The sequence below is a fragment of the Cupressus sempervirens genome, chromosome 5 (assembly GCF_028749045.1).
Source record: "Cupressus sempervirens isolate cs-2001-9-10 chromosome 5, ASM2874904v1, whole genome shotgun sequence".
NCBI classification, from domain to species: Eukaryota; Viridiplantae; Streptophyta; class Pinopsida; order Cupressales; family Cupressaceae; genus Cupressus; species Cupressus sempervirens.
In genome coordinates, this window is record NC_143122.1 from 759318495 (window position 1) to 759343921 (window position 25427).

The 25427-nt window shown below is 35.9% G+C and overlaps 1 protein-coding gene across 4 annotated transcripts; it reads right to left on the minus strand.

Moving 5' to 3' along the window:
* Nucleotides 1-1172: 1172 nt before the first annotated feature.
* Nucleotides 1173-22546, minus strand: LOC149558119 (autophagy-like protein). Of its 4 annotated transcripts, none has more exons than XM_089832509.1 (7): nucleotides 22381-22546; nucleotides 22026-22175; nucleotides 20585-21617; nucleotides 16708-18427; nucleotides 9942-10165; nucleotides 8777-8993; nucleotides 1173-1689 (listed from the first exon to the last, which is right to left on the minus strand). In XM_089832509.1, the coding sequence occupies exons 3-7, from the start codon at nucleotides 21532-21534 to the stop codon at nucleotides 1321-1323; spliced, it is 3480 nt and encodes a 1159-aa protein (XP_089688635.1). In that variant the 5' UTR covers nucleotides 21535-21617; nucleotides 22026-22175; nucleotides 22381-22546; the 3' UTR covers nucleotides 1173-1320. The 4 variants fall into 4 exon arrangements, with proteins under 4 accessions (XP_089688635.1, XP_089688636.1, XP_089688633.1 ...); XM_089832510.1 differs by having other exon boundaries at nucleotides 22020-22175; XM_089832507.1 differs by having other exon boundaries at nucleotides 22367-22546.
* Between the last annotated feature and the right edge of the window lie 2881 nt (nucleotides 22547-25427).

The window sequence follows — 25427 nt, forward strand, 5'->3', positions numbered from 1 at the left end:
ATAATCATTTCTATGATAATCAATGAGATACACATGCTTTTGAGAATTTTATGTCTATCACTTATTATTTGACTTTGCTGATTTAAGTATTTAGAATTCTAATATTTATAGTTCAGTGTTCAACCGCAATGCAATGTTCCAAGTATTTAAATTTTAGAAATAACTAATTTAAATTTTACATCTTTATGTCTTAAGACTCTTATATTGTCAATGTTATACATCTTTTCATTACTAGCATGCAGTATATACACCCCCCTCGAAAACTAGTCCCCCAATCTCAACGTCTCTCCCTGCCCCAGGACAGTTTAACTATGGAAAACACAAACACATCTTTTCATAACTAGCATCTATTATATACACCCCCTTGAAAACTTGTCACCGGGTCTCAATGTCTCTCCCTGCCCATGTCAGTTTAACTATGGAAATACTGATAATAATTAAAGTTGTCCCCCGCCTCGACGTCTCCCTGCCCCCAGGGCAGTGCAACTATGGAAAATACTGATAATAATTAAAGAGACTTGGGAGTGATTTTTGAAAAAGCTTGACCTTAATTTTATTAATTAAAATGATTTTTTCCTCTTTCAGCTCATCAGGATCATGGTGTGATTCGAATGCAAAAATTCCACAGTTGAATCAAGAAACAAAACCATAATAGTTTGAATGTTTAGACAAAACCTTGACTTCTATGTTACCCTGCATTCAAGAGCAAGCAGTGCTTTAAAGCTAAAATATGTCCCATTTAGCAAGGGACTGGAATTAACAAGGAAATATGTCCTTGAAAACATTTAGTACCATGTCAAATATGATAAAATCTTCTTGGGTGGAACTGAAAAACATATTACCAGAGTATTAATGCGAGAGACAGATGCATCATACAGATATGACACTAGCAAATGCCTGCTAATTTCAAGTGTTGCATTTCTCATACTGAACACCCACATAGTGACAACAAGACACGCCACAAACTCAAATTATTTAAGCATTTGGTTTCTTCCTTCTATTCCTCGACAAATCTACGGATAACAAAAGATAAGGACATATAGTGAAGAATTTGCCGCACAATAGTTGTCAATAGCAGATCCTTGAAGATAAATTATGTTTTACTTATCAGAAAATAAATGTTTTTAAGAAGAGAGTCTTGTCATTCCTAAAAATGTCACGAAACATGGATATAAGAATAAAATGGATTTTTTCTTTAATGATATGTTTAATTACAGATATAATACAAATCATACAAGATGATCTATACAAATGAAGAAATGGCAATCAACTGTACAAAAAAGAAGGCACGTGTATGGTTTCCTTGCAACATTGGGACTTTCAAGCATGTGATGAACGAATGAGATCGGGAACCATGGCCACAGTAACTACAAAGTACTCAGTACCAATCGTAAGCCCATAAGGATTGTATCGAGACTTGAAGCTGCTGGTACTGGAGCCTGAAGATGGTATCAACTCTCTACCATTTCCAGGATACCTGGCAACATTCTTTTGAATGTGCACAATCTGTCCAATTATATAGTGTCGTCCATTAGGAATGTTATCAATAAAAAGAGCAATGGATTCCTCTGACAAATAGTAATTCCTGCAATTGCGGTTGATTGCTTCATAATGCCCAGCTGAATTGGGTACAAATGCTGCAAGCTCATGGACTTCAAAGCGGGTAAAAGATATCTTCTCCATGTTTACCTGGATTTTCAAATCATATAAAACCACTCCATCATTATAGACGAATCAATAAAACGTGGTGCATAGCAAAGTACAATTTAAAATTAAAGAGCCAAAATACCCGACCAAAAGAATATAAAATAGTGAACAGAAAACAAAGATGGCATATCAAAGCCAAATGTGATGACAAATGATATAGAAAAAGGAATTATGGTTTGTAACTACAAGATATAAAATCCAATAAAATAACTTAACCTGAATGTAAATTCCTTGTCTAATAGATGTTTTGTCAAGAAAATTGGTTAAAATATAAAATGATGCCTATCCTTGCTAGTCCAAAATAAATAATCTCAATTATAATACAGCTTCCTAGAAACCCAGCAATACTTAGATGTGCCTTCACTCCTGCAACTTTGAAAGAATTTCTAGGGACTTGCTTCTGCAATGTTTTTGATAAAGGTGAATTGAATATCCAGGGACAGAAAGATCCAGTCCCATGACTGCATCATGACACATGTAGGGTGTGGTTGGTTGGTGGAAGATGAATAGAATTGACATTTGCAAAATCTGGTTATGAATTTTTTGCGCTTGTTTCAAAAAAGGTAAAACGAAATTTAGAATTTCAAACTTATAATTGTACATCAAAATCAGATTTCCAATCTTCCCTCTCTGGACTAGGAATTCAAAATTAAAACCTGGTTTTACTTTTTGTGGAGTTGCTCAAAATTGCATTGGACATTTTTTGGAGTCTGTCCATGACGTGAATATGACTGATTTGAAGTTTGGTCTTGCTCTGCATTCACCGTAGTCACTGTCACATTCCTGGTCTCTCCTTTGTTTCAGTCCCATGACAAGATAATTAACAACAACTAACAAGAGCAGATTTATCATCGTTGGGAAGATTTTTTCGTCTTTGGCCATCTCATCCCTGATCTGCCCTAATATTTCTGGGCGGACAAGGAGGTTGCAGCTTTCATGGTGTAATATATAACTGGCAAGGGAGCACCATAAATGCTGTTAAATGGGCTGAAAGCTGCTTTTCTCATATTAAATGGGTTTTGGGTTTAATGGAGTTGATGTCCACATGGAGTACGGGGATGAGAATAAACATGGAAGTGCAGGGGAAGTGGGAGAAGAAGAGGGGAATGGTGGGGAATATTAAATTGCCACGAGTAGGTTGTGTTTCCCATCAATAGGTTGTCTCTGGCCATCTCTTCCCTGATGTGTCACAGCTAACAGATGCCCTCTTAACTGTGATAAATACACAACATAAGCCGCCATTAAGATCTGGTACAACATGGTGAGAAGATCTCGTAACCAGAGCTCATTGTCTGGCGTGGAATATGCGGAGATGGCATCAGGTCCTCCCAAATATTAACCATTTGGAATTTTTTTTACTGCTTTCATTTTCAGGGTTCAGAGTTTGGTCTTGCTCTGTGTTCAGACATGAATCAGACTTGTTCAGAGTTTGGTCTTGCTCTGCGTTCACCATTTCAATTCCAATTCCAATTTGACAGACCAAACGCATAAAAATTATCTTCCCAGACATCTTTCAAGCGAACCATATGGTTCTTCTAAAATCACAAAAATGGTTTTGAAGATTTGCAAATTCTTGATTTGGCTAATTCGAGATTTGTAGAAATCTCGATGAACCAAACAGACTTGTAACATATTCCAATACTTGCTAGGCAAGCCCAGAAACACCTTTACAATAGTCTAGATCAAAATTATGCATGCACTTAATATATGCTGTTTCTGTAATAGTTTGTTAACAAATTCACACCATCACACTCCACCCTTGCTGCCAAATAGCTGCACCTCTAGACATAAACAATGAAAATAGTTATGAAATTCATTGAATACTATTCTACCCATTTCTTTTGTCCCTAACAAACATTATAATGAAGAATCTCTAATATACATAGACAAAAATAGTTATCTACCTACTAGTGATTTGTTCCAAATCAAGACAAAAATTCTTCGTCCTTCAACATTCTTAAATTCTTAAAATGTTTTGCCTACTCTTGAGCTATTTCCATCTACAACTTAAAGTTGTCCATCTACTTTTTAATTTATTGTCATGTACTGGTTATGGATTATAGATATCCACCTGCCTTCCCATTTATTTCTCTATGTCATTTCAGCTGACCTAAAATGCAGGGTCTGTCCCCATCATTTCATCCTTTGGTGGGGAAAAAAATTTCCTCAATTATTGTCATGTACTGGTTATGGATTATAGATATCCACCTGCCTTCCCATTTATTTCTCTATGTCATTTCAGCTGACCTAAAATGCAGGGTCTGTCCCCATCATTTCATCCTTTGGTGGGGAAAAAAATTTCCTCAATCCACCAAAATATACAGAACCACCTTGTAGCTGCCAAATGAACGATGAGAAAAAGATATAAGGCAAGGTGTGAAGTACATGCAGCCACAAAATGTGACAAGTCCTCAAATGGATATTATCAAAGACTTGGTAGAGACAAGTTTCTACACCTTGGATTCAAGCCCTAATTCTTGCCCACGACTGAACAAGAATGCTATAGACTGCAACACATAGAAATTTCTGATCTGACATATGGCCTGATTGCTGATCTAGAATGGAATAGATTTCGGATTGGCAAACTAACAAACTTCTGACATTTATTTGATAGGAATGATGAATAATTTGATTGCTAGTTGCTGGAAGTAAATGGGGTGCTTTCTACAGGGGACATGGGACTCTAATAGACTGTTGTCTCATAGTTGTATTGGCAGAGTTTTAACATTGATAAATGTATTGGCTGAGATGATTCTTGTGCTGACACTGTTTCTATCAAATCATTCATCATTCCTACCAAATAAATGTCAGAAGTTTGTTAGTTTGCCAATCCGAAATCTAATTCATTCTGGATCAGCGATTGGACCATATATCAGATCAGAAATTTCTATGTATTACAGCCTATAGCATTCTTGTTCAGAGGTGGGCAAGAATTTTAAGGATTGAACCCAAGGCGTAGAAACTTGTCTCTACCAAATTTTTGATAATATCCATTTGAGGACTTGTCACATTTTGTGGCTGTATATACTTCACACCTTGCCATATTTCTTTTTCTCATGGTTCATTTGGCAACTACAAGCTGATTCTGTATTCTTTGGTGAATTGAGGAAAATTTTCCCCCACCAAAGGCCGAAATAATGGGGACAAACCCTGCATTTTGGGTCAGCTGAAAGGACATAGAGAAATAAATGGGAAGGCAGGTGGATATCTATAATCCATAACCAGTACACAACAATAAACTAAAAAGTAGATGGACAACTATTTTTGTCTATGTATATTAGAGATTCTCTTTTATAATGTTTGTTGGGGGCAAAAGAAATGGGTAGAATAGAATTCAATGAATTTCATAACTATTTTCATTGTTTATGTCTAGAGGTGCAACTATGTGCGGCAAGGGTGGAGTGTGATGGTGAGAATGTGTTAACAAAGAATACACCAAAGTAATTTTCCTAAATTCACCAAAGAATACAGAACCACCTTGTAGCTGCCAAATGAACCATGAGAAAAAAAAATATGGCAAGGTGTGAAGTACATGCAACCACAAAATGTGACAAGTCCTCAAATGGATATTATCAAAAACTTGGTACAGACATATTTCTACACCTTGGATTCAAGCCCTAATTCTTGCCCACGGCTGAACAAGAATGCTATAGAATGCAACATGTAGAAATTTCTGATCTGATATATGGTCCAATTGTTGATCTAGAATGGAATAGATTTCGGATTGGCAAATTAACAAACTTCTGACATTTATTTGGTAGGAATGATGAATAATATTTGATAGAAATAGTGTCAGCACAAGGATCATCTCAGCCAATACATTATCAATGTTGAAACTCTGCCAATACAACTATCAATGTTAATGAAAACAAGAGACAACAGTCTATTAGAATCCCATGTCCCCTGTAGAAAGCACCCCATTTACTTCCAGTAACTAGCAATGAAAAACTATACAAGGAACTCTTCAAACTCTGCATGCAACACTTAAGCAACAACAAAGAAAGTACTCTAGATCTTTAAGAGGCGACTCCTCCAAGAGATGTGTAGACTCTCCGAGAGGTTAGCCTCCCTCAATAAAAAAGTATAATTTAATTTGCAACCATTTCACCCCTTGGCAGTTCAGTCTTCTTTAATCGATTATTATTTATTTTTGGAGAAGCTTTCACTGTTGAATGGGCTGTGCCTTGACATCTGCTCTGCCCTTCCTTTTTGCCCTAATCAGACCTTCATTTAGCAAATCATTCTGATTACCATCTGTAGTGGCTGCAATCTGAGTCTGGTGCATGACATCATGCACCAGCATTTGTATCCATCTCTTCTATTGTCTCTTTCTCTAAAGATATTCCTTGCTAAATGGCTTCTTCCTATGAAAGCATTTCCATTATGACCTCCTAAATATGATGTGAGTCATTTGATTCACTTCTAGTATTATGTATGCATTTGTCTCAGATCCATGCACTGAATGTACTTTTCGTAAGTTAGTAAGTGCTAATAATTCTGCTCAATCTTATCTCTACGATTGCAAGAGAAGTGTAGATACCTTAACAAAATCAAGTGTTTGTGCCTCTGCAATTGATCTTAAGGAGTCACAAGATGAGCCATATGAAAAATGGCAACATCTACAGAAAAAGCTACAATATCTTATTCTTCTACCAGCTTCAGAATAGTAGAAGATCAATGACTTGGATCCTTCAGAGTCAACAAGTATCATGAGATAGATCTGCACTCCTGCAACTTAAATGCTCTTCAATAAATTCTCAACTAGCCATGCTGCATGTCACCATACAAAAACTATACTACATATGACTAATCTGCCTCCCTTTTTTCTTACAAACTAGCATGAGATAGATCTATGTAAAATGGACCAAAAATATCAATCTCAAGGTTCCTAAATTGGATTTGTGACATTGGTTTTTTGAAGGTGCCCGCGACTTAGAATGACATCAGTTTGTGAGATATCAAGGAATGGTTATGATAAATGCCTGCCTTGAAATAAATTTATAAATGCTAAAATTTGTAGAAAAACTACATTGACATTACATGACGAACTGATATAAACATTTTCCCATTGATGGATTGATAGTTAAAAGATATTTTGGTAGACATTCTGAATGACATGCTCCCCCAGTTGTGTGGTGGAACTTGAATTTTTCTAAAGCCCTCCATGGTCATCCATGTTAGAGTAAATAATTATTTATTAATTATTTATTCTTTTACTTAAGTTTATTTAGGTTTATGCATTCATTTACTAGTTGTAGTTGATTAGTTATTGACAACATGGAGTTTGTTCTTATCTAAGTCATACTTATCTCCTCACCTTGATCGAGGATATTCTACCTTTTGTGGGCGTATGCTTAGTTGTCAACCTTATCTTCTAGCACTTTCCAGCTTGTTCTACAAGCTTCCTTGAGGCCTTTATATTTGGGCTGTCTCATTGTATTTCTCAACTCATAACTCATTTTCAAGGCATATTGTATAGCAATACATTTTTCATTGTTTGCAATCTTCTCTCTCAGTCCGTTTAATTTTTTCCAAACTCCACCTCTTCTTTCTTTGGTTTCCCTTTGACAAGTTATTTGCATGCAGGTGATCTTGGCGAGCTGTGAAGTTGGCATTCATAAACTTCTACAATCCAGGCCCTTCCATTGCAAGTTTTATTTGTGCAACTCTCATAAGCTCTAGTTTCAGGTGGTTCCCTTCTTTTCAACAGAAAGAAAACAGTGAACTAGAGTGGAAAAAAGTGGATGCAGATCTCTCTTTTGCCAATTTGAAAAGGTACTAAAATTTAATGCTTGAAGGAGTTTCTAGGCTTGTTATAAAAGGTCTTCTTAAAAAGATTTGCCCAGCCTGGAAAGATGCATAGTTTTTGGGAAGCAGCATTAGTTATCTGTAGAAGGCTCAATTTGATTTCCTTAACCCTCTGCTACAAAGAACAGAATATGCTAAAGGTTGTGCTTGCCAAGAAAGACATTGTTCCTAATGCATTCACATCATTAATCAATGCAAACAAAGATGACTGGGAAGGACAATAAGCCCCCATGATAAGTCAGATTTTTGGTGTCTTGCTCTCACATTATTATTATGACTGGATTTTTCATTGTGCTGATGCAAGATGTGTTTGTTTGTGCTAGTGGCATGACATTGATAACTAGATTTACTCTATGTTTAGTAAACTAATTGATCATTTTCTAGGCTTTTTATAAAAGGTCTTCTTAAAAAGATTTGCCCAGCCTGGAAAGATGCATAGTTTTTTGGAAGCAGCATTAGTTATCTGTAGAAGGCTCAATTTGATTTCCTTAACCCTCTGCTACAAAGAACAGAATATGCTAAAGGTTGTGCTTGCCAAGAAAGACATTGTTCCTAATGCATTCACATCATTAATCAATGCAAACAAAGATGACTGGGAAGGACAATAAGCCCCCATGATAAGTCAGATTTTTGGTGTCTTGCTCTCACATTATTATTATGACTGGATTTTTCATTGTGCTGATGCAAGATGTGTTTGTTTGTGCTAGTGGCATGACATTGATAACTAGATTTACTCTATGTTTAGTAAACTAATTGATCATTTTCTAACTTTATAGATAGTTTGACCCATATTATTTCCATTGCCTTTGTGTAATACATGAATGTGTCCTCGATGTTATGGTGTTTCGCAAACCTTTGGCATCTAGGGTCCTACACCTATGATATCTTTAGCCAAACAAAAAGAAAAAGACAATATTAAATTTCAGTGAGCTTAGTGAAAATAAAATTTAAAAATAGTGAAAAACAATAAATAAAACAAAACAAAATAAAAATAGCAATGATGGCCATTTTGCAAAAGTCAATTCACAAAGTCGATATATGCCAATATGAATATCTAATTCATAATTGTCTTTCTGGAACAAAAAGAAAGGATTCAAATTTTTCTGTCAAGGAAAAGGTAGACCAGATCTCTTTTCTTTGTAATAAATTATAAAATTGACCAAGAAGCAATACCAGCACTACAGAAATTCCAGTCCTGTATGAGACTATGAGTAGACCCAAAAAAAAGCATGATTAAGGTAGCACAATTCAGAATACTCACCTGCTTATCTATCTTGCGCTTAGCATATAAACTCTTAATTAGCTCTTTATTGCCCTCCAGCTCTTTTGATAAATGATTCTGTGAAACTTCTGCCCTTGATAATCTTTCCATAAGATCTGCACGCTGTTGAGCAAGGAACCCTACTTTTTCAGCTAAAACCCTGATGCAAGCTCGAAATTCAGCAGAGCCATCATCTCCACTTTCATTGACAGCAGAACTGTAAGTCAGATCAAAAAAATTCATGTTAGATCCAGCATCTGTTTCCATTTCATAAAAATTGAAAGTACCAACAGAAACAGTATTCGGGTAAAAAGTTGTGTCAAAATGACCTGTGTATAGATTAAAACAATTTTTTCATAGATCATTTGAGAAGTCTTTTTCCAGTTTTCATGGACTGGAGATTAGCAGGTCTTAACAACATTTTATTTTTATTTAGTTATTGGTAAAGTCTTGAAAAAGAGCCTCAAATGTAAAGATATTTGAAGAACTGAAAGAACCCTAAGAAAAATTTTCAAGATTTTGGAAGCAGCCAAATCAAATACTTTTTCCAATTTTCATGGACTGGAGATTAACAGATCTTAAACATTTTATTTTTATTTAGTTATTGGTAAAGTCTTCAAAAAGAGCCTCAAATGTAAAGATATTTGAAGAACTGAAAGAACCCTAAGAAGAAAAAGTTTCAAGACTTTGGAAGCAGCCAAATCAAATATCCCTTCCTAATAAATTTCATTCCTAAGCTCATTCTAACCCAGCAGAATGAGAAAGCCTTAATTATACAATAAAAAGTTCATCCCTGCCAATTAATCAAATACAAGTATGCAGCTTATTGACTGTATTTATTACTGTTTCCATTCATCATGTTTTAAAACGAATTATGTCTGTATATCAACCATAATTTTTGTACAAAAAAGACATGGGGGCTGACAACTACAAATCAAATATCCCTTCATAATAAATTTCAATGCTAAACCCATTCTAATCCAGCAGTATGCTAAACCCATTCTAACAATAATAAAAACCTAATCATGTACAACTTAAGTCTGCATTTATTTCTGTTTCCTTTTATCATATCCATAAAGAATTTATCACTGTTTCAACTATTGAAGAAGACATAGGGTGGCAACTACAATGATCATTGTTCGTAAACATGTGCACTACTAATTACCTCCCAAGTGACAGTGCCAGTGAGCGCAGGGACTCTATAAATCCTGGTCCACCTCCAATTGGGGCAGCAACACAACTCCGCAGTCTTTCTAACAATGCCCGCAACTTAACACTTGATGCACGCAGTGAATTATATTCTGCAGCTTTACGATCTGCTGCACATAAGTTTGTTTGTGCTTCTTCTCTAGCTTCATGTAAGAGATTTTCTAAATGGGCACAATTCATCTGTTTATACAGACAAGACCATAGACAACCATCAATTTTTTTGAAAAGGGATTAAACAGAAGCTTGAGCGTACAAGTGCCAGATTAGTAAGAGAAAAAATATTCTTACACAAATGTCATGATTGTAAACTAAACCCCATATAATACAATTGTCAATATAAAAAAGACTACAATTTTTCATTTTTGCAGCAAACGCTGTCATTCTATTCAGACTATACAAAGAAACCAGTTCTATTGTGTGTGCATTAATATGTTTGCTGTTTGCATTGTGTTGTCATTGGAGTTGCCATCACTAACAAAGGGGGAGATTGTTAACAATATGAATTCAATGTTGTCATTGATGGCAACTTGCTGTGTTCATTAGAGTCGACCTGATATGAGTAAACTACTGCCTGATGTGCAAAGATTATTGAGGTCTAAAAATGAGTGGAGTTAATAGAAAGCCTTACAAAAGATGTCAGTATGGGAAGCTTGAATATGCAAGAAAGTGTATTGAAATCCTTATCGGAGTATGCTCCACAATCCTCAACATAAGAAGTTGATGGCTGGCGGCTCTTGATATAATGTCAGTGTTATGCAAATGTTGCATTATTATGTTGTCAAGTTCCCAACAGTCCAGATGGTTGAGTTGTAAATTGCAGTTTGTTGGCAATAAGGCAACCTGTCAAGACTGGTCTGAAGAATGCTCTAAAGTGTTTTCTGACACTAAAGTTCCCTCGTATTTTCAAAAGGCATAAAATACAATTACTTTATTCTTAATATCCCTCTCTATGAATCTTCCAAATTGAGGGAGGCTAAATTCGTCATAAGGGGGCCAAATATTAAGTCATAACTTAATACTATTAGCTACCTTGGTCCGAAAAGTGACAAGGGGCACATTTTATGCTGAGTGATTTTAGTAACAAACTATATAAATTATTTAATTATCCCTCCAAAATGCAGATCTCATTGATCCGGCCTTTGATCTAAGATCTATTTGAAGCTGGTGGGCCCTTTGTTGTTGCCCGACCACCATGAGCGGACAAACAGTTCCTAGAATTTAGGAAATCACCTAAAATTTTGGAGCTGTGCCAGAAACATCCACGATGATCCTGAAGGTTCTCTGGTACACCCCTACTAACGCCCTAATCATCCCTGGAAATAAGGGATTTCTCCTACAATCTAGGAGACTGCCAAAATCTAGCCAAACTAGCTCCCAAAGCCCAAGTATGTTGCTACATCCCCCTGAATGAGTCCAGTCTGCATACTTTGGGCAAGGGGAACCAAGTAATAGGCCAACCTCAATCAGTAAAGTACCCTAGCTAAGGAGGGGACATTACAGTTGACCTCCCTGAGATTGCTTGTCCTCAAGCAACATCAACAGAGGGTGTACTAATTTCTACTTGCTATCATGTGTAGCATCCTCCACTAGTAGATCCCTATTCTTCAATAAATCTGTAATAACCTGCTTCTTCAAATTCCATTCACAGATGTCAATAATGGCCTTAGGTACCAATATAAATTTCCCTTCCTCATCAAGGGGTAGATGCATTGTGGAAGGTGTCACATTACACCCAATTGCCTTCTTGAGACACACAGAAAACGTTATGCACTCAACTATCAGTTGGCAACTCCAACTCATAAGCCACCTCACCAGCCCTCCTGATTACTCTGAATGGTCTGTGGTAACACGGCTTGAGCTTCTAGATTCAACTCTTCCTGAGAGTGGACTGTCTATACGATCACTGCATAAAATAAACTATGTCATCCACCTCAAATGATTGCTCAACTCGCCTCTGATCTGCATACTGTTTTTGTAACCTCTAAAGATTCTCTTTTAGTGATCTCATGATATCCCGACCCTCCTGAAGTTCATCTCCAGCCCTAGGTACTCTACTATCTCCAACTAGTAAATCCAAGAAATCAAGTGCATCATACCCATAAAACATCATGAAAGGTGGCATCCTGAGAGACATGTGGTAAGTGGTGTTATAGCAGTACTCACAAATGTGTAGCTACTTATGCCACACTTTCTACTGCCATGTTATATAGTTCCTAAGGTATCCCTCCACCCATTTATTAACAGTCTCAAACCACCCCATTAGTCTAAGGGGGGTCATCCTGATAGACATGTGGTAAGTGGTGTTATAGCAGTACTCACAAATGTGTAGCTACTTATGCCACACTTTCTATTGCCATGTTATATAGTTCCTAAGGTATCCCTCCACCCATTTATTAACAGTCTCAAACCACCCCATTAGTCTAAGGGGGGTAACTAGTACTCAGAGTGAGCTTTATCCCACTAAGTTTGAACAACTCCTGCCAAAATTACTCATGAACTTGTTGTCACGACCACTAACTATACTCTAAGGCAATCTCTGGAGCCGGAATCAACTTTTCCACCACCACAAAGATACGATCGTTGCTTTGTGCTTTGGGCAAGCTCACAATGACATCCATAGATATTGTAATGTCCCCTCCTTGGGCAAGTCAATGGTTTGATGGGGTTGGCCTCTTATTTTGTTCCCATAGGCAAAGGAGACCCATTCAAGGGGCAAAGGAGACCCATTCAAGGGGCATAGCAACAGTCAATTTTTGGTAGTCTCCTAGATTTTACAAGAAATCCCTACTTTTTAGGGATGGAGTGGGAGTTAGCAATAAATACACTAGAGGACATCTAGGTTCATCTTGGATGTTTCTAGTGCATTACCTATTTTTTAGGAAATTTCTAAATTTTAGGGTTAACTATTAGTCAGCTCACACTGACCACATAGTGACAATGGATAGCCTTCTTCAGACACATTGTCAATCGAAGGATAAATTGTGAGATATGCACTTTTGAAGAATGATTTAATAATTTCTATAGTCTGGGAATTAATAAATTAATAATGAAAATGAATATTATAACCAATGCACCCCAGTGATGCATCTCCCCCAAATCCCAAGTCTTCCTAAAATAGGGAGGCACCAAGGATGTGGGGACAATAGTCTACCAAAAATACAAGGACGTCTCAATGTCCCCAAAGGAGACAATGGGATGAAAACACATCCTTTGGCCCCATGTCATAGCACACAAAGTGCATTTTTTTTTATTTTAAAGATTTTTTATTTGATATCCCAAGTATCTAGTTCTTCATCTTTTGAGAGGAATTGGTCTACTTATAGCTTCATCTACTCCCTTGAGAGGAACAAACTTACCTCTTAGAGAGGAGAAGTTGGTGGATGTACATAGTGTCTTCCATGTCACTGATTGTAGGACATGTGTAAACAAGGAGAGCCCAACAACACAATGGGATGTAGATCGAGAGGAGCCATCACAGATTGATGTGAATGAGAACGCATCAAATGCAAGGTTGGTTGTTGTCCCTTCCACACTCTTGACCTTGGAGAGTGATAATTCCAATGATGACGAGTTTGCCAACCTTCTGAAGGATGATTAAAGGCCTCCTTCACTACATTTTGGGCCTTGGCATTTTGATTTTGTAGTTTGTATTAGTACTTGTTTTGATATATCAGACCATGCTACTCAATGTAATCATCTTTATGATGAGATACTCATATTTTTTATGTCTGGTACATAATAGAACTCTTCATTTGCCAATTTGAGTATTTAAAATTTTATTGTTCAATGTTCAATGTGATGTTCAAGTATTTAGTAATTCTAATTTACTATTTTAGTGTTTTATATCTTTGTCTTATATTGTTATACATTTTTCATACTTGAATTTTAAGTACCACATGTATAGTATATAGTATATACACCCCAAAAAAAACACAAAAATTTCAAAAACAAAAAAAAGCAAAAAAATTCTCATCACGCCTATCAAATAAAAATTTACTATAAAATCATCAAACCGAGGTGGACCATTACAATGGTATCAGAGCTCAATTGCTCCTACCATCCTAGCATCAAATACAATTGAATGAGTAATTAGCAACTTCTAATTTACTCCGAAAGAGGGGATTACGAGATTTTAAGGTCAGTAAGTCTTGGGCAGATAATATGGAAAAAAGGACAAGCAAAAAACTAGATCAGAGAGCCCAGGAGTCAGTATGGAAAGGAAATTTGATATTGTGATTGATATGATGTCACAGTGTTGGGACAATTAGCTAAACAAAATCAAACTAGAGATGAGCTGCACGCCATGCTTCATACAGAGGGGAGTGTTATAGGCCACATGGAGAACATTCAGCATCTATCACAATGCCATGACCTCTACAACTTGTGTTTACACCACAGGGGGAGTCATCCATTCGAAATAATAGAGGGCTAGATTTACATATTTCAGTGACAAAAGAGATCCATCATCACAACACTAAGTACATGACACTACTGCCCAAAGTCGCACTATCGTCAAACTTGAGGGAGGTCAAATTCATCAAAAGGAGGCCAAATATTAAGTCATTACTTAATAGTATTAGTTGCCTAGAAAAAGTGCCAAAGGGCACTTATTATTATTTTATGCTAAGTGATTATAATAATCACTTTATTTTGAATTATTAAACCCCAAACAATGAAATAATTAACTTGTTCCTCCTGATCCGACCTCCGACTGCGTTTTGTCTGAAGGTAGCAGTCATCTGTAGTTGCCCAGCCACCTCGAGCTGACTGATAGTTCCTTCCTAGAATTTAGAAAATCTCTTAAAAATTCCAAATTGTAACACAAACATCCAAGATGATCTCAGAGGTTCTCTCGTACACCTCTACTAACTCTCTGTTCATCCCTAGAAAATGTGGATTCCTCCTACAATCTAGGAGACTGACAAAGTCTAACCAAAATGGCTCCCAAAGCCCAAGTATGTCGCTAGATCCCCCTGAATGGGTTCCCTCTGCAAACTGTTGGCCTACTGGAACCAAGTAATAGGCCAACCATTTGTATCTTTCCCAAAGGTTGTGTGCCTTAGCCTACAAGTCCTAATCAAAAGCATTAAGATTCCTTAAGACTTTTTGTCTCTTTGGGTCTTCCACAGAGAAATTTAGTGTCATTGTGTTCGGTTTTTATTGTCTATGATATATCTTTCATTGATGGTTACTTGGACAAAGATATTTATTAAGAGTTTGAAACAAAAAAGTTATAAGGATTTGCCCAATACACATTTGTCCCCCTAGCCCTTCTCAATCTTGTGGTGCCTTTAACATAGTACAAAGTTGTTTCCATTATGAATACATTGACATAAAACTCTTTTCATTGCAAAAAAATACCAAATAAACAAATTTCAATTCCACATGCGGTAATTCAAGTATCATCCTGATTTTCAACAAGCTTGCCCTACTAGCACCAAAATACAAACGTAACTGCAGCAAAGAGAAAGGTGGGAAGGAAAGACATAAATGGAATAAAGCAAAACAAGAGCAAAAATTAATGATAAAATGAAAAATAACAATTAAGAACAGTAACATACACAGGTTTTGAATACAGTAAACAAGACCAGTGTACAAGACACTCAGAAGTTTGTGCAAAGGGCCCTGCACATTAAATAGCTTCAAGAGCCAGAGAAGTAGGAATGGCATTGTGCAACTCTAAACAGCAAATCCTCTTCCATTATAGAATGAAGAAATTTGAAAAACATATGTTGTAATATTGAGTTTTTCCAATCACCTCCTGTCCTATGTAACTATGAGTACTACATTTAATGACATAAAAGAGTGTTATCTATCTGAATATATTTACTTGATTGATGAAAGATTAAGATTTCGTACTCTTCTCTTATTTAGTTGGTATGCTAAAAATTCTATCGTTGTATAATGTATGATTCAAACAAGCTTTTGAAAAAGAGTGCTACAAGACAAAAGCATAGACACTCAGAAGTTTGCACAAAGGGTCCTACACATAAAAATAGCTTGAAGAGCCTTTCAAATAGGAATGCCATTGTGCAACTCTAAACACCATATTCTCTTCCATTATATAATAAATAATTTTGAGAAATATATTTTGTACTATTGGGCTTTTGTAATTAGCTGCTGCCAGATGTAATTATGAATGTTACATTTATTGACATAAAGAGTGTTATCTATTATGAATGTTACATTTGTTGACATAAAGAGTGTTATCTATCTGTAACAATACCTGTTTGTTGAAAGATTAACATTTTGTACTTTTCTCTTATTTAGTTAGTATACTGAAGATTCTATCACCGTATTATGTATCATTGAAACAAGCATTTGAAAAGGAATGCTATGAGAGACACAAAGAAGTATGAAATATTTCCAGCGAAGAACAACAGGCAAAAACAGCATAGAATTACAACAAACACAAAAAATCTCAAAGCATGTGCATACCTTCCTTTTTATTGATTTTTTAAATTTAAAATTGATTAAGGTCAGAGAGACATAAAGTAGACCAATGTTTAGACACACTTCAGAAACTACTGTGTTGAAGCCTACCATTTGTGGTGCCAAAAACCAGAAAGAACTGAGCAATGAAAGAAATAAACAAAACAATAGTGAAATCATAAACAATTAGTTGATATCTTTGTAACTGTATCGATTTACATTTTATAATAGACTATGCTTATAATTGTATTCACATTTTTTCAAGATTTCTAAGTGAAAGCAGTCATCACCTGAGATTCGTCTAAGAGTTTTAAACTGACTTCTAACTCCCTCTTCACAGAGGCGAAATCCTCAAGAACTGTGGCCAACTTTGTTTCAATTGCAGCACAATGCTTTGTCTTTTCTGACAATGAATTCTGCAACTCCGCTATAAGGTCTTTCTGTTCAGATGTAGAATTACTTTCTCCCTCAACCCTATATTCAGAGAATACTTGATCTGAAGCATGGCTCGCATCACTGCTTTTTGAAAGCACTTCCAATTGTGCTAAACTTTCCACCTTCTGAGCTTTACCTGCATCATCCAGCTGCAACTCCTCTTTGGAAAATTCTAAGGCAGAGTTCCCCGAGGGTATTCCAACAGCAGATATTGCTTCTGGAAGCACTGCCCCAAGAAAATCAGCCATGTTTTCATCAACATTCTCTCCCAACCCACCTGAGTGATGCACATGTTTTGAAGAGCTCATATTAACAGAGGCATAAATCCCCTCATCCATAGGTTCAGGTAAAAGTGATGGATTTTGTGTCATATCCCCACTTATAACTGACGTTTCAGACTTACAATCATCAGCTTTTAATGCTGGGACACTGGATACAGCACATTCCATACCATCTTTCCTTTCTGACAGCTTACTTAGATGTATGAACTGATCTGAGAGCCTTTGCTCCAGTTCTTGGATTCTCCCTTCATATTTTACACATTGCAGCTGCTTCACTTTCAAATCATTCTCAATATGTTTCACATACTCATCCTTCAAATTCAATGCTTTTGACGTTTCCTGCGCTGCCTTCTGTAAGAGACCTTCTATGCTGTTCTCATCTACTGCATCATAATAAATATCAGGTGCAAAAGAAGAGATAAACGCTACAGCTGAAGCAAGCTCTGCTTTCAACCATGCATTTTCAACCTCTATTTCAGTTGTTCCAAGGATACAATCATCATCATAATCATCATCCATTATCCCAGCTTCATATTGCTTACCAGAATTTGCATAATTCTGTTCACAATTACCAGAATGATAGCTACTGCTAAATGGGGAAAATGGGCCTTTTCCTTGTGCATTTGGATCACCCTTGGCCAGCAATCCTACTAAGGATTCTGGAGCATAGTGCTCAAGATCTGCAACATCAATGTCAAGTAAACTAGAGTCAAATGGCTCAATATTAACAACACACTGTCTAGGGACATCAAATAACCCCAATGCTTCCAAGACATCCTGAGGGATGTAATCACTCTGTAACTTTAAAAACTCCAACCGTCTTTGTACTTCAAATTCTCTCCTACTAGCCAGTTTTTCAGCTAGCTGGCCTGCTTGCCCCATGTATAGTTTCATAGAAGCCTTTCTCCTAACCACTTCTGCAAGGCAAGCCCTATATGAAGGACCAATTTTGCGAATAGACTTCAGCTTAGCAAATATATCATCTTGATGACGCATAGCTTCCTTAAATGCTGACAACTCAAATCTTATATTACGAATATTAGACTGAAGAGATGCCACTCTTTGCATATTAGTGTGCACCCACACACTCATCTCATGTTTCTTCTCTTTGCAAGACTCAAACAGTTTGTTTATTTCATGGCTACATGCTTCCAATCTTGGTAAGTAGTTTTTATCATGAGCATCATACATAGGGCCCAGTGCAGAGACTGCATCATGAGGTCTGAGTGAAGAAGCAGATAATTGACTAGTCAAGCAGTTATCCACATGCTTCTTTACAGTCTTTACATCTTTTCTGCAAAAAATAAAAACAATAATGACTTAGAAACTAACAAAAATGAAGTACACCCAAGAAAATAGCAGGTGAAGGTTACAGTAAAACAACAGAAACAGAATATAAGAAAAGGCAATGCAAAATGAACAGATTATAAAAACTATATAGAAACAATCTGGCAAACTGATTCATACATAAAAATAGGGAACGATGGGAAAGATTTTGTAAGAATTGGATTAAAATGAAAGGAGAGAAATAATATAGCATGCAATGTGATATACTAATAGATATTTATCTTTAATTTGGATGCAATGTATATGGACAGAAAAAATCGATAACCTTCACTAAAAACTTTCAAGACATTGTTTCTTTTAAAACATAATGTGTTATTTACTTTGTCCAGGCTCTATTTGTTGTTTTCTTCAATTACAAGGCAATTTTCTCTAGCATGGCATTAATCCTGCATTCAAATATACTAATGTATAACTTTCTGACACTATAATCATATAGTTAATTCAGTTAACATCCAATAGGAAACAAAAACTGAGCAATTTTGAGGACAAAATTACCAATACATCAATTGCTCACTTCTGAAGACCAAACACTAACAGATAATATTGAAGATGTTTACAAAAATTACACTGGCCATGTTGCAAACTGGCCTTGGATGAATACAGTGCAATGTGGATGCATAATTATCTATGATGCCAGGTTTGCACCCTGCAGCCCAGATTTGGGTCCAGGTTCGCGCAGGTCCGTATCGCGTCCGGGTTCACTGCAGGTCGAGGCAGGGTCCAGATTTTGGACTGTGGGTCCGTCCGGGTCCTTGCTGGCACAATTCCAGGAGAACCTAGGAGGACCCACAGCAGTAGGCCCAGAAATGAAATAAAACAACTTAAAATAATGTTTTTTTAAAATATTTTTTTATGTAACCCTAAAAGGAGCCTAATAAAAAACATTTCACTCGTCTAATCTCTCCTTTATTCTCTCATTTTGGTGTGCCCATTTTGCAAGTTTTAAGAGAAGGTCGTAGAGATTGTTTGTTCCAATGATGAGGATCTAAATATAGTTGCAGCCAGGAATGAAGCTAATGATCCCTCATTGTTTGATGACCCATTTGACCCTTGAAGGGACATTTGATACTATGATCATTAATAAACTATTAAAGACTTGCCATTTATCATTATGTTTCAAACTTTGTTATTTGATGAACCACGCTATGTTTTGAAATTTCATTTTGCAATTTAGTAATTCAATGTATGATTTTCTTTACAATCATGAAATAGATTAATGAACGGGTATTTAATGTATATCTTTGACATTTTCCATTGATCCATGATCATGCAACATATATTCATACTATGAAATATATATATATATATATAGACACACACACACTCACAAACCCAAATGGGGTAAAACAAATTGCCCAAACCCACAAATGAGAGCTCAAACCCGAATTTGTCCCTGCACCCGAATTGGTAACTTAGATAATTATTAATATCTAATTTACCTTCTTGTGGATTTGGTTGAAAATCTTAATGTTATTTGGCATCTATCATATTACAATCAACTATCTACATTTTGTAAGGATAAATACACATCAAATAGAAAATCAGACATGTGTCATTATTTATCTGACAGTACTCCATATAAGCCTCTCTGAAGTAGCCAAATTGAACTAACATCCTATAAATTAGGTTTCAGTTAATTCTGAGTGGCATACAAACCATAAGGAAAGGATATAAAAGTTTTGAATGCAATATGCAAGATTCGAACAATATCAATACTCCAAAATAATTACATCAGAAACGAAAGAGATTATCATGTTCTACCAGTACATACTAACAATTCTAAAGCCGATAAAACCACTAAGAAGTCAACTGGTTCTAAAATTGACTATCAAATATAAAAAAAGTTAAACAGACAAAACACAGCTGTAAAAATGGGGTTGGCATTGGATGGTACCCTGAGTTCTTGGGGTAGACAAGAAAGAACAGATGATATTGCTTTGTAAAAGTAAACTTTGTAATTTGCTCATGCCAGAAGGTGTGGAATTACAGCAGCAGTCAGGGGATACGTGTAAATAGACGAGATAGAGAGAAAGAAAGAAATGCTTCGTGCAATATCTAACATAATATCTAACTTATTTACAAGAAATGGACTTGCATTGCATACCGTAAAGTATCTAATATGCTTCCTTGTTCCCTAAAGTATCGCTCACGTTCTTGGACCATGTCTTGTTGGCTTCGCACATTAATTGAAGGTTGATCACGAAGCAGATCTTGAACCTTACGCTGTAGCTCAGCATAGGTAGGCTTGAGTTGTGACACTTTTTCTTGGAACTGCTTGTGGGACAAAAGGCATGCCTCCAAAGTCTTTCCTGATATATCTTCTGGTCGTACAAAGTCTAAAAGGCATTTATATCTTTCTGTTTGAAGCTTTGGATGCAGCTTGCAAGCTTGTAATCTCTTTATGGTCTTATCAAAGTTTGTCAGAAGATCCATGTGATGCCTCTGCTGTTGATCAAATTGCTTCATGAAGTCCATGTATAACTGATTGAACATCTTGTAGGAAAATTCCATATTAGCCCTTGCATTCTCAAAAGCCATTCCCTGAACTTGTTGCTCCTGAACCAATCTCCTTGACCATTCAATTCTAGCTTGACTTGCAATGTAGATATGGTGACCTTTCTGAAAATGGCACTTAAATTGCCTTTCATACTGGGCCAGCGCTCTCGAGGCAGGATCTGCTGCATCGTCCAAACGATGGGGACTTTGAGCAGATGATGGAATAGGAAGCATAGGAACCTCTGGCAATTCAATAACTTCCCTAGGAGGTGGAGGGCTGTCAGCCATAAGTCGAGTTCTGTTGTAAAGAAAAACATCATGCCCATCACTGGGCAGTCTATAAAACACCAGTGATTTCTGAGACTCCAATCCCTTGTCCCCACATATCAGAAGTTGCTCACTAACACTGACTCCCGTAACAGATGCCAAATGATGCTGTAGATCGTCCACAGATGTCCCACCCTCGCACTCAACCTCAATGCTATGCCCATTTTCAGCCACATGGACCAAAAGCATCCTCCCAGGCACAAAATCCTCAGAAACAACAGACGAGCTCATTTCAACACAAATGAATTGTACACGGGCTGACAATTCGAGAACTGCGATTTCCCCGTTAATCCAAAAAATAGGAATAGAATTGCCTGCAGGGATTAAGAAGCCGATATCATATCAATTTCCTCTACCAACATTTAATAGAAAATTGCACAGCACTGAAAGATACATTACTTACGGAAATTGCAGCCCTTGGGCTTCTACACAACATTAAATAACAAAATATGTTTTGGCAAAATGAAAAGAAATAAAAAGAAAACAGAAAAACCGTCACAACAAAAATTCCTTTCAACTTTCAACTACAGGATGCCCTACCCAAAAATCTTAGCCCTGAAATCCCCAGCTCACGGAAGCTTAGAGATCAACAAATTAAAGCCCAAAGCCTCAATACAGAACTGACACAGATGAAAAACTCGAACAATTTTTTATTAAAAAAACACAAAACACTGAATCTGAAATTTTTATTTGCACTCAATTCCAAATATTCAAACCTTAACCTTAACAAAGAAACAATCGGGCCGCCGTCTCTTTTGTATTTATGAATCCACAGACCAATCCATTCTTTCCAAATATCTTCTGCTTACATTAACTCCCCATATAAAATCACAGACGTATCAAATCCATAGCTGCAGTTCACCCGTAAAGCCCTACAACACCAAATTCAACACAAAAATCAGCCAAAGCAGCTCGTAATCCCTGCCTCATAAATATGAAACCCTCATCAAAACTAAAAATAGATGAACGAAAGGAAAAACACATTATTGCAAGCTATTTGCAAATCCTAAATTCTCTTCCAAAAGCTAAAAGTTAAACCTGGTTATCTGCCAAAAAAAATCACCTGTTTTCACATACAGATGTTCTCCCTGCGCCAAAATTTATGGTTGAGCTTTCCACTGTACAATAGATATTGCAGCAGATTAAACACAGATTACTCGCAATGATAAGTTGTGCAGCATCAGGCCTCCGGATGATAATTTATCAAAGCTATCAGATTTTATTCGTCGCAGGGAAATATCCTCCTTTGTCATGGCACGCAAAACCATATATATACACACATTATTTTGACTAATTTATTGGGGAAAAATTTTCAACCATCCATCATTCTTTTACCTAATTTTCACTCTTCCGATAATTCCTGGGAAACATCGGGGAGGCGTAAGTGTTTTCCATTGTTTTCCTGGTAGCCAGCTGGCGGCGTGTGTTGAGAATGTGCTATGTCGGGTGCTCTCAGCCGCTGGATGTGCGCGGGGTCATCTGTACGGCTCTACCCTAAATTTGGCGCCAAGCCGGCGCTACCAGATATTTTTCGGTGGAGAGGAAGTCGTCAAGGTGGCTTTTGATCAGATGGGGAGAATATGCTTGGCCAAAGCAATGTATTAGTTTATTATTTTTTTAATATTAAAATAATGCAATGGTAATATTAGTTTAATATAAATTTTTAGGTATGACTTCAATTTCAAGTCTCCACTTTGCAGAAGATATTCTTGAGGAAAAAAGAATTGTAGGAGTTTATCTTTGGAGTAAAATAGATATTTTTAATTTTAATTATTGTGAACGATTCTTTGGATATGATGGTGTGAATTTTTCCTCATATTTTATATCAAGATTTATGATATAATAGTAGGAATAAAAAATTGATAGATAAAAATTATGGGAGGGAACTTTACATATCCTCATACACATGAAAACTATATGACCTTGATTAATCTTTAACATTTAAATTTATCTTTTCAATAAGATGGAACACAATCTCCAACAATAATCTTAACTCCATATTCCCCATCTTCTTAAAAATATAATGTAATTTGTTTAATATGATAGTCTTGTTGTCTAATTTATCCTTTTTGTTAATTTAAAAAGAAAACCGCATTTATCTTCCAAAAAGTTAAAATCGTTTTGTAGTGTGGGGGGATTGCGTGGACAATGGAGACAAGGAAGTTGTAAGTTAAATTTAGTTAGCGTACTAGATTTGGCGGAGGATCTAAATTATATAACGGATACTATTCATATTCTAGGCGAGCCCGCCAAGCAATGAATAAATAATTTTGGACGAGGTGGGCTTTCAATAAAGGCTGCTTTTCATTTTCTAATAAATTTTAGTGGAAAGGAAGACTTATACTTTGTTACAACTTGAAACATATTGGTCCCCTTAAGGTCAAGACAATTACATGTGGTCTAAGGTAAAGCTGCCAACTACATGTTTTTGACAAGTAGGAACAGAATTAGCCTACTTGCACATCAAACAATACAAGTAAATATCAAGCATGCTTTTTATTATTCTAAAGTCATATTCACCCTTGGAAACTAAAGTGATTGTGAGATATTGGGAACTAGCTAGCTTAGCAACACATAGATTATTGGTTTTCGAGGGAAAACATGAGTTGGACATTACATATACGTGCTTTTCAATGTAGCCTTTTGTTTCATGAAAGTGTTTAGGAGTGCATTCTAAAAGATGCCAAGACCAATAAAGAAAGTTGAGTGGATTACATGGTCAAATTGATTCTTTTATATCATATCACATGATCATGTCTTGCATAAGTATTAGGTATGAATATAACAATATGAGTAGAGTGGTGAATTATCATATGTATAATTAAAAAAACTAAATTTTATATGATTAATTTCTTTCTTTTTTTTGGATTAAATTTATGTTGCATTTATCTTTCAGTAATGCAATCAGATTTCCACAATTCATAATAGTTATGATATTTAGTTTCTGGATTAGTAGTGTAAAGATTTTTGCCATCAACGTTTCGAATCACACTACGTGATCCATCATCAGGATGAGAGAGCCAGAGATGTAAAACAATCTTTTAGTTTCAATCTATAAGACAATAGTGTAGAAAGCAACTATTTGATCCAATCCAAGGGTTAGTGTTATGATTTGTTTTTTCTTTATATTTTATTGTATTTATTTATTTTTAAGATCTTAGATATCTTTTGAATTTGTTAATTTTTAAGAGACACGATAATTTCATAAATGTATAAAAGTATAATATTATGTTTGTGTGTGTAAGTTAGGCATTTGATGATCTATCATTAAGAAGAGGATAAAATTTGATGATGGATCATAGAATGTAGTCTAAAATGTTATTACTAAAAAATCTTTATACAATTGATATCTAAGAGCCCGGAAAAATCACTTTAGATTGTTTTAAAATTATTTCCTCTATTAAAACATTCATCTTTTGATATAATGTTGATATAAGTGATTTTCTTATGTCTGGATGTGTACTGTGATCAAATCTTTCCCAGATTTGTAGTGACTATTCTTTGTAACCTTGAATATATTTGTTGAAGTTTTGCCTTAGGATAGAAGCTATCTGAGTTATGCTTGTACTATAAAAGCTAATTTTATAACCCTTCTCAGGGTCAATCTTTTCTCTTATTATGTTGTATTGTATGTTTATACTTTGCTACTATAATTTTCTCTACCTCTGAGTTAATACATTCTTCTGTTGTATCTTTTTCTTCCATTAACATACAATGCAATACCTTCTTACCTTTGTGTTAATGTATTGTCTTCTTTTCTCAACTATATGATTGTATCTATTTGGCTTTGAATGATATAAAGTGAAGCTTCTTCCTTACAGCATTCTTTTGGTTATGATCTACATATAGTTGTTGGATTAAGCAAGGATTGAATCTGTATACTTTGATGTTATATTGATGAATTGTGCATTTCTAGGTAGAGATAAGGTTGAACATACTAATTGGTGTATCACCTCTATTAGATTAGATTAGGTAGTTTTCTTTCATGCATTCTTTCTCCCTTTTCCTCTCAAGAAATAGTTAGGTGTATCTTGATAGTAAGGAAACCGACCTTCTTTGGAGATTCAATCTTAAGTTGCAAAGTCCCACATTTTCGAGATTGTTTCCATGTTACATGAGGCTAC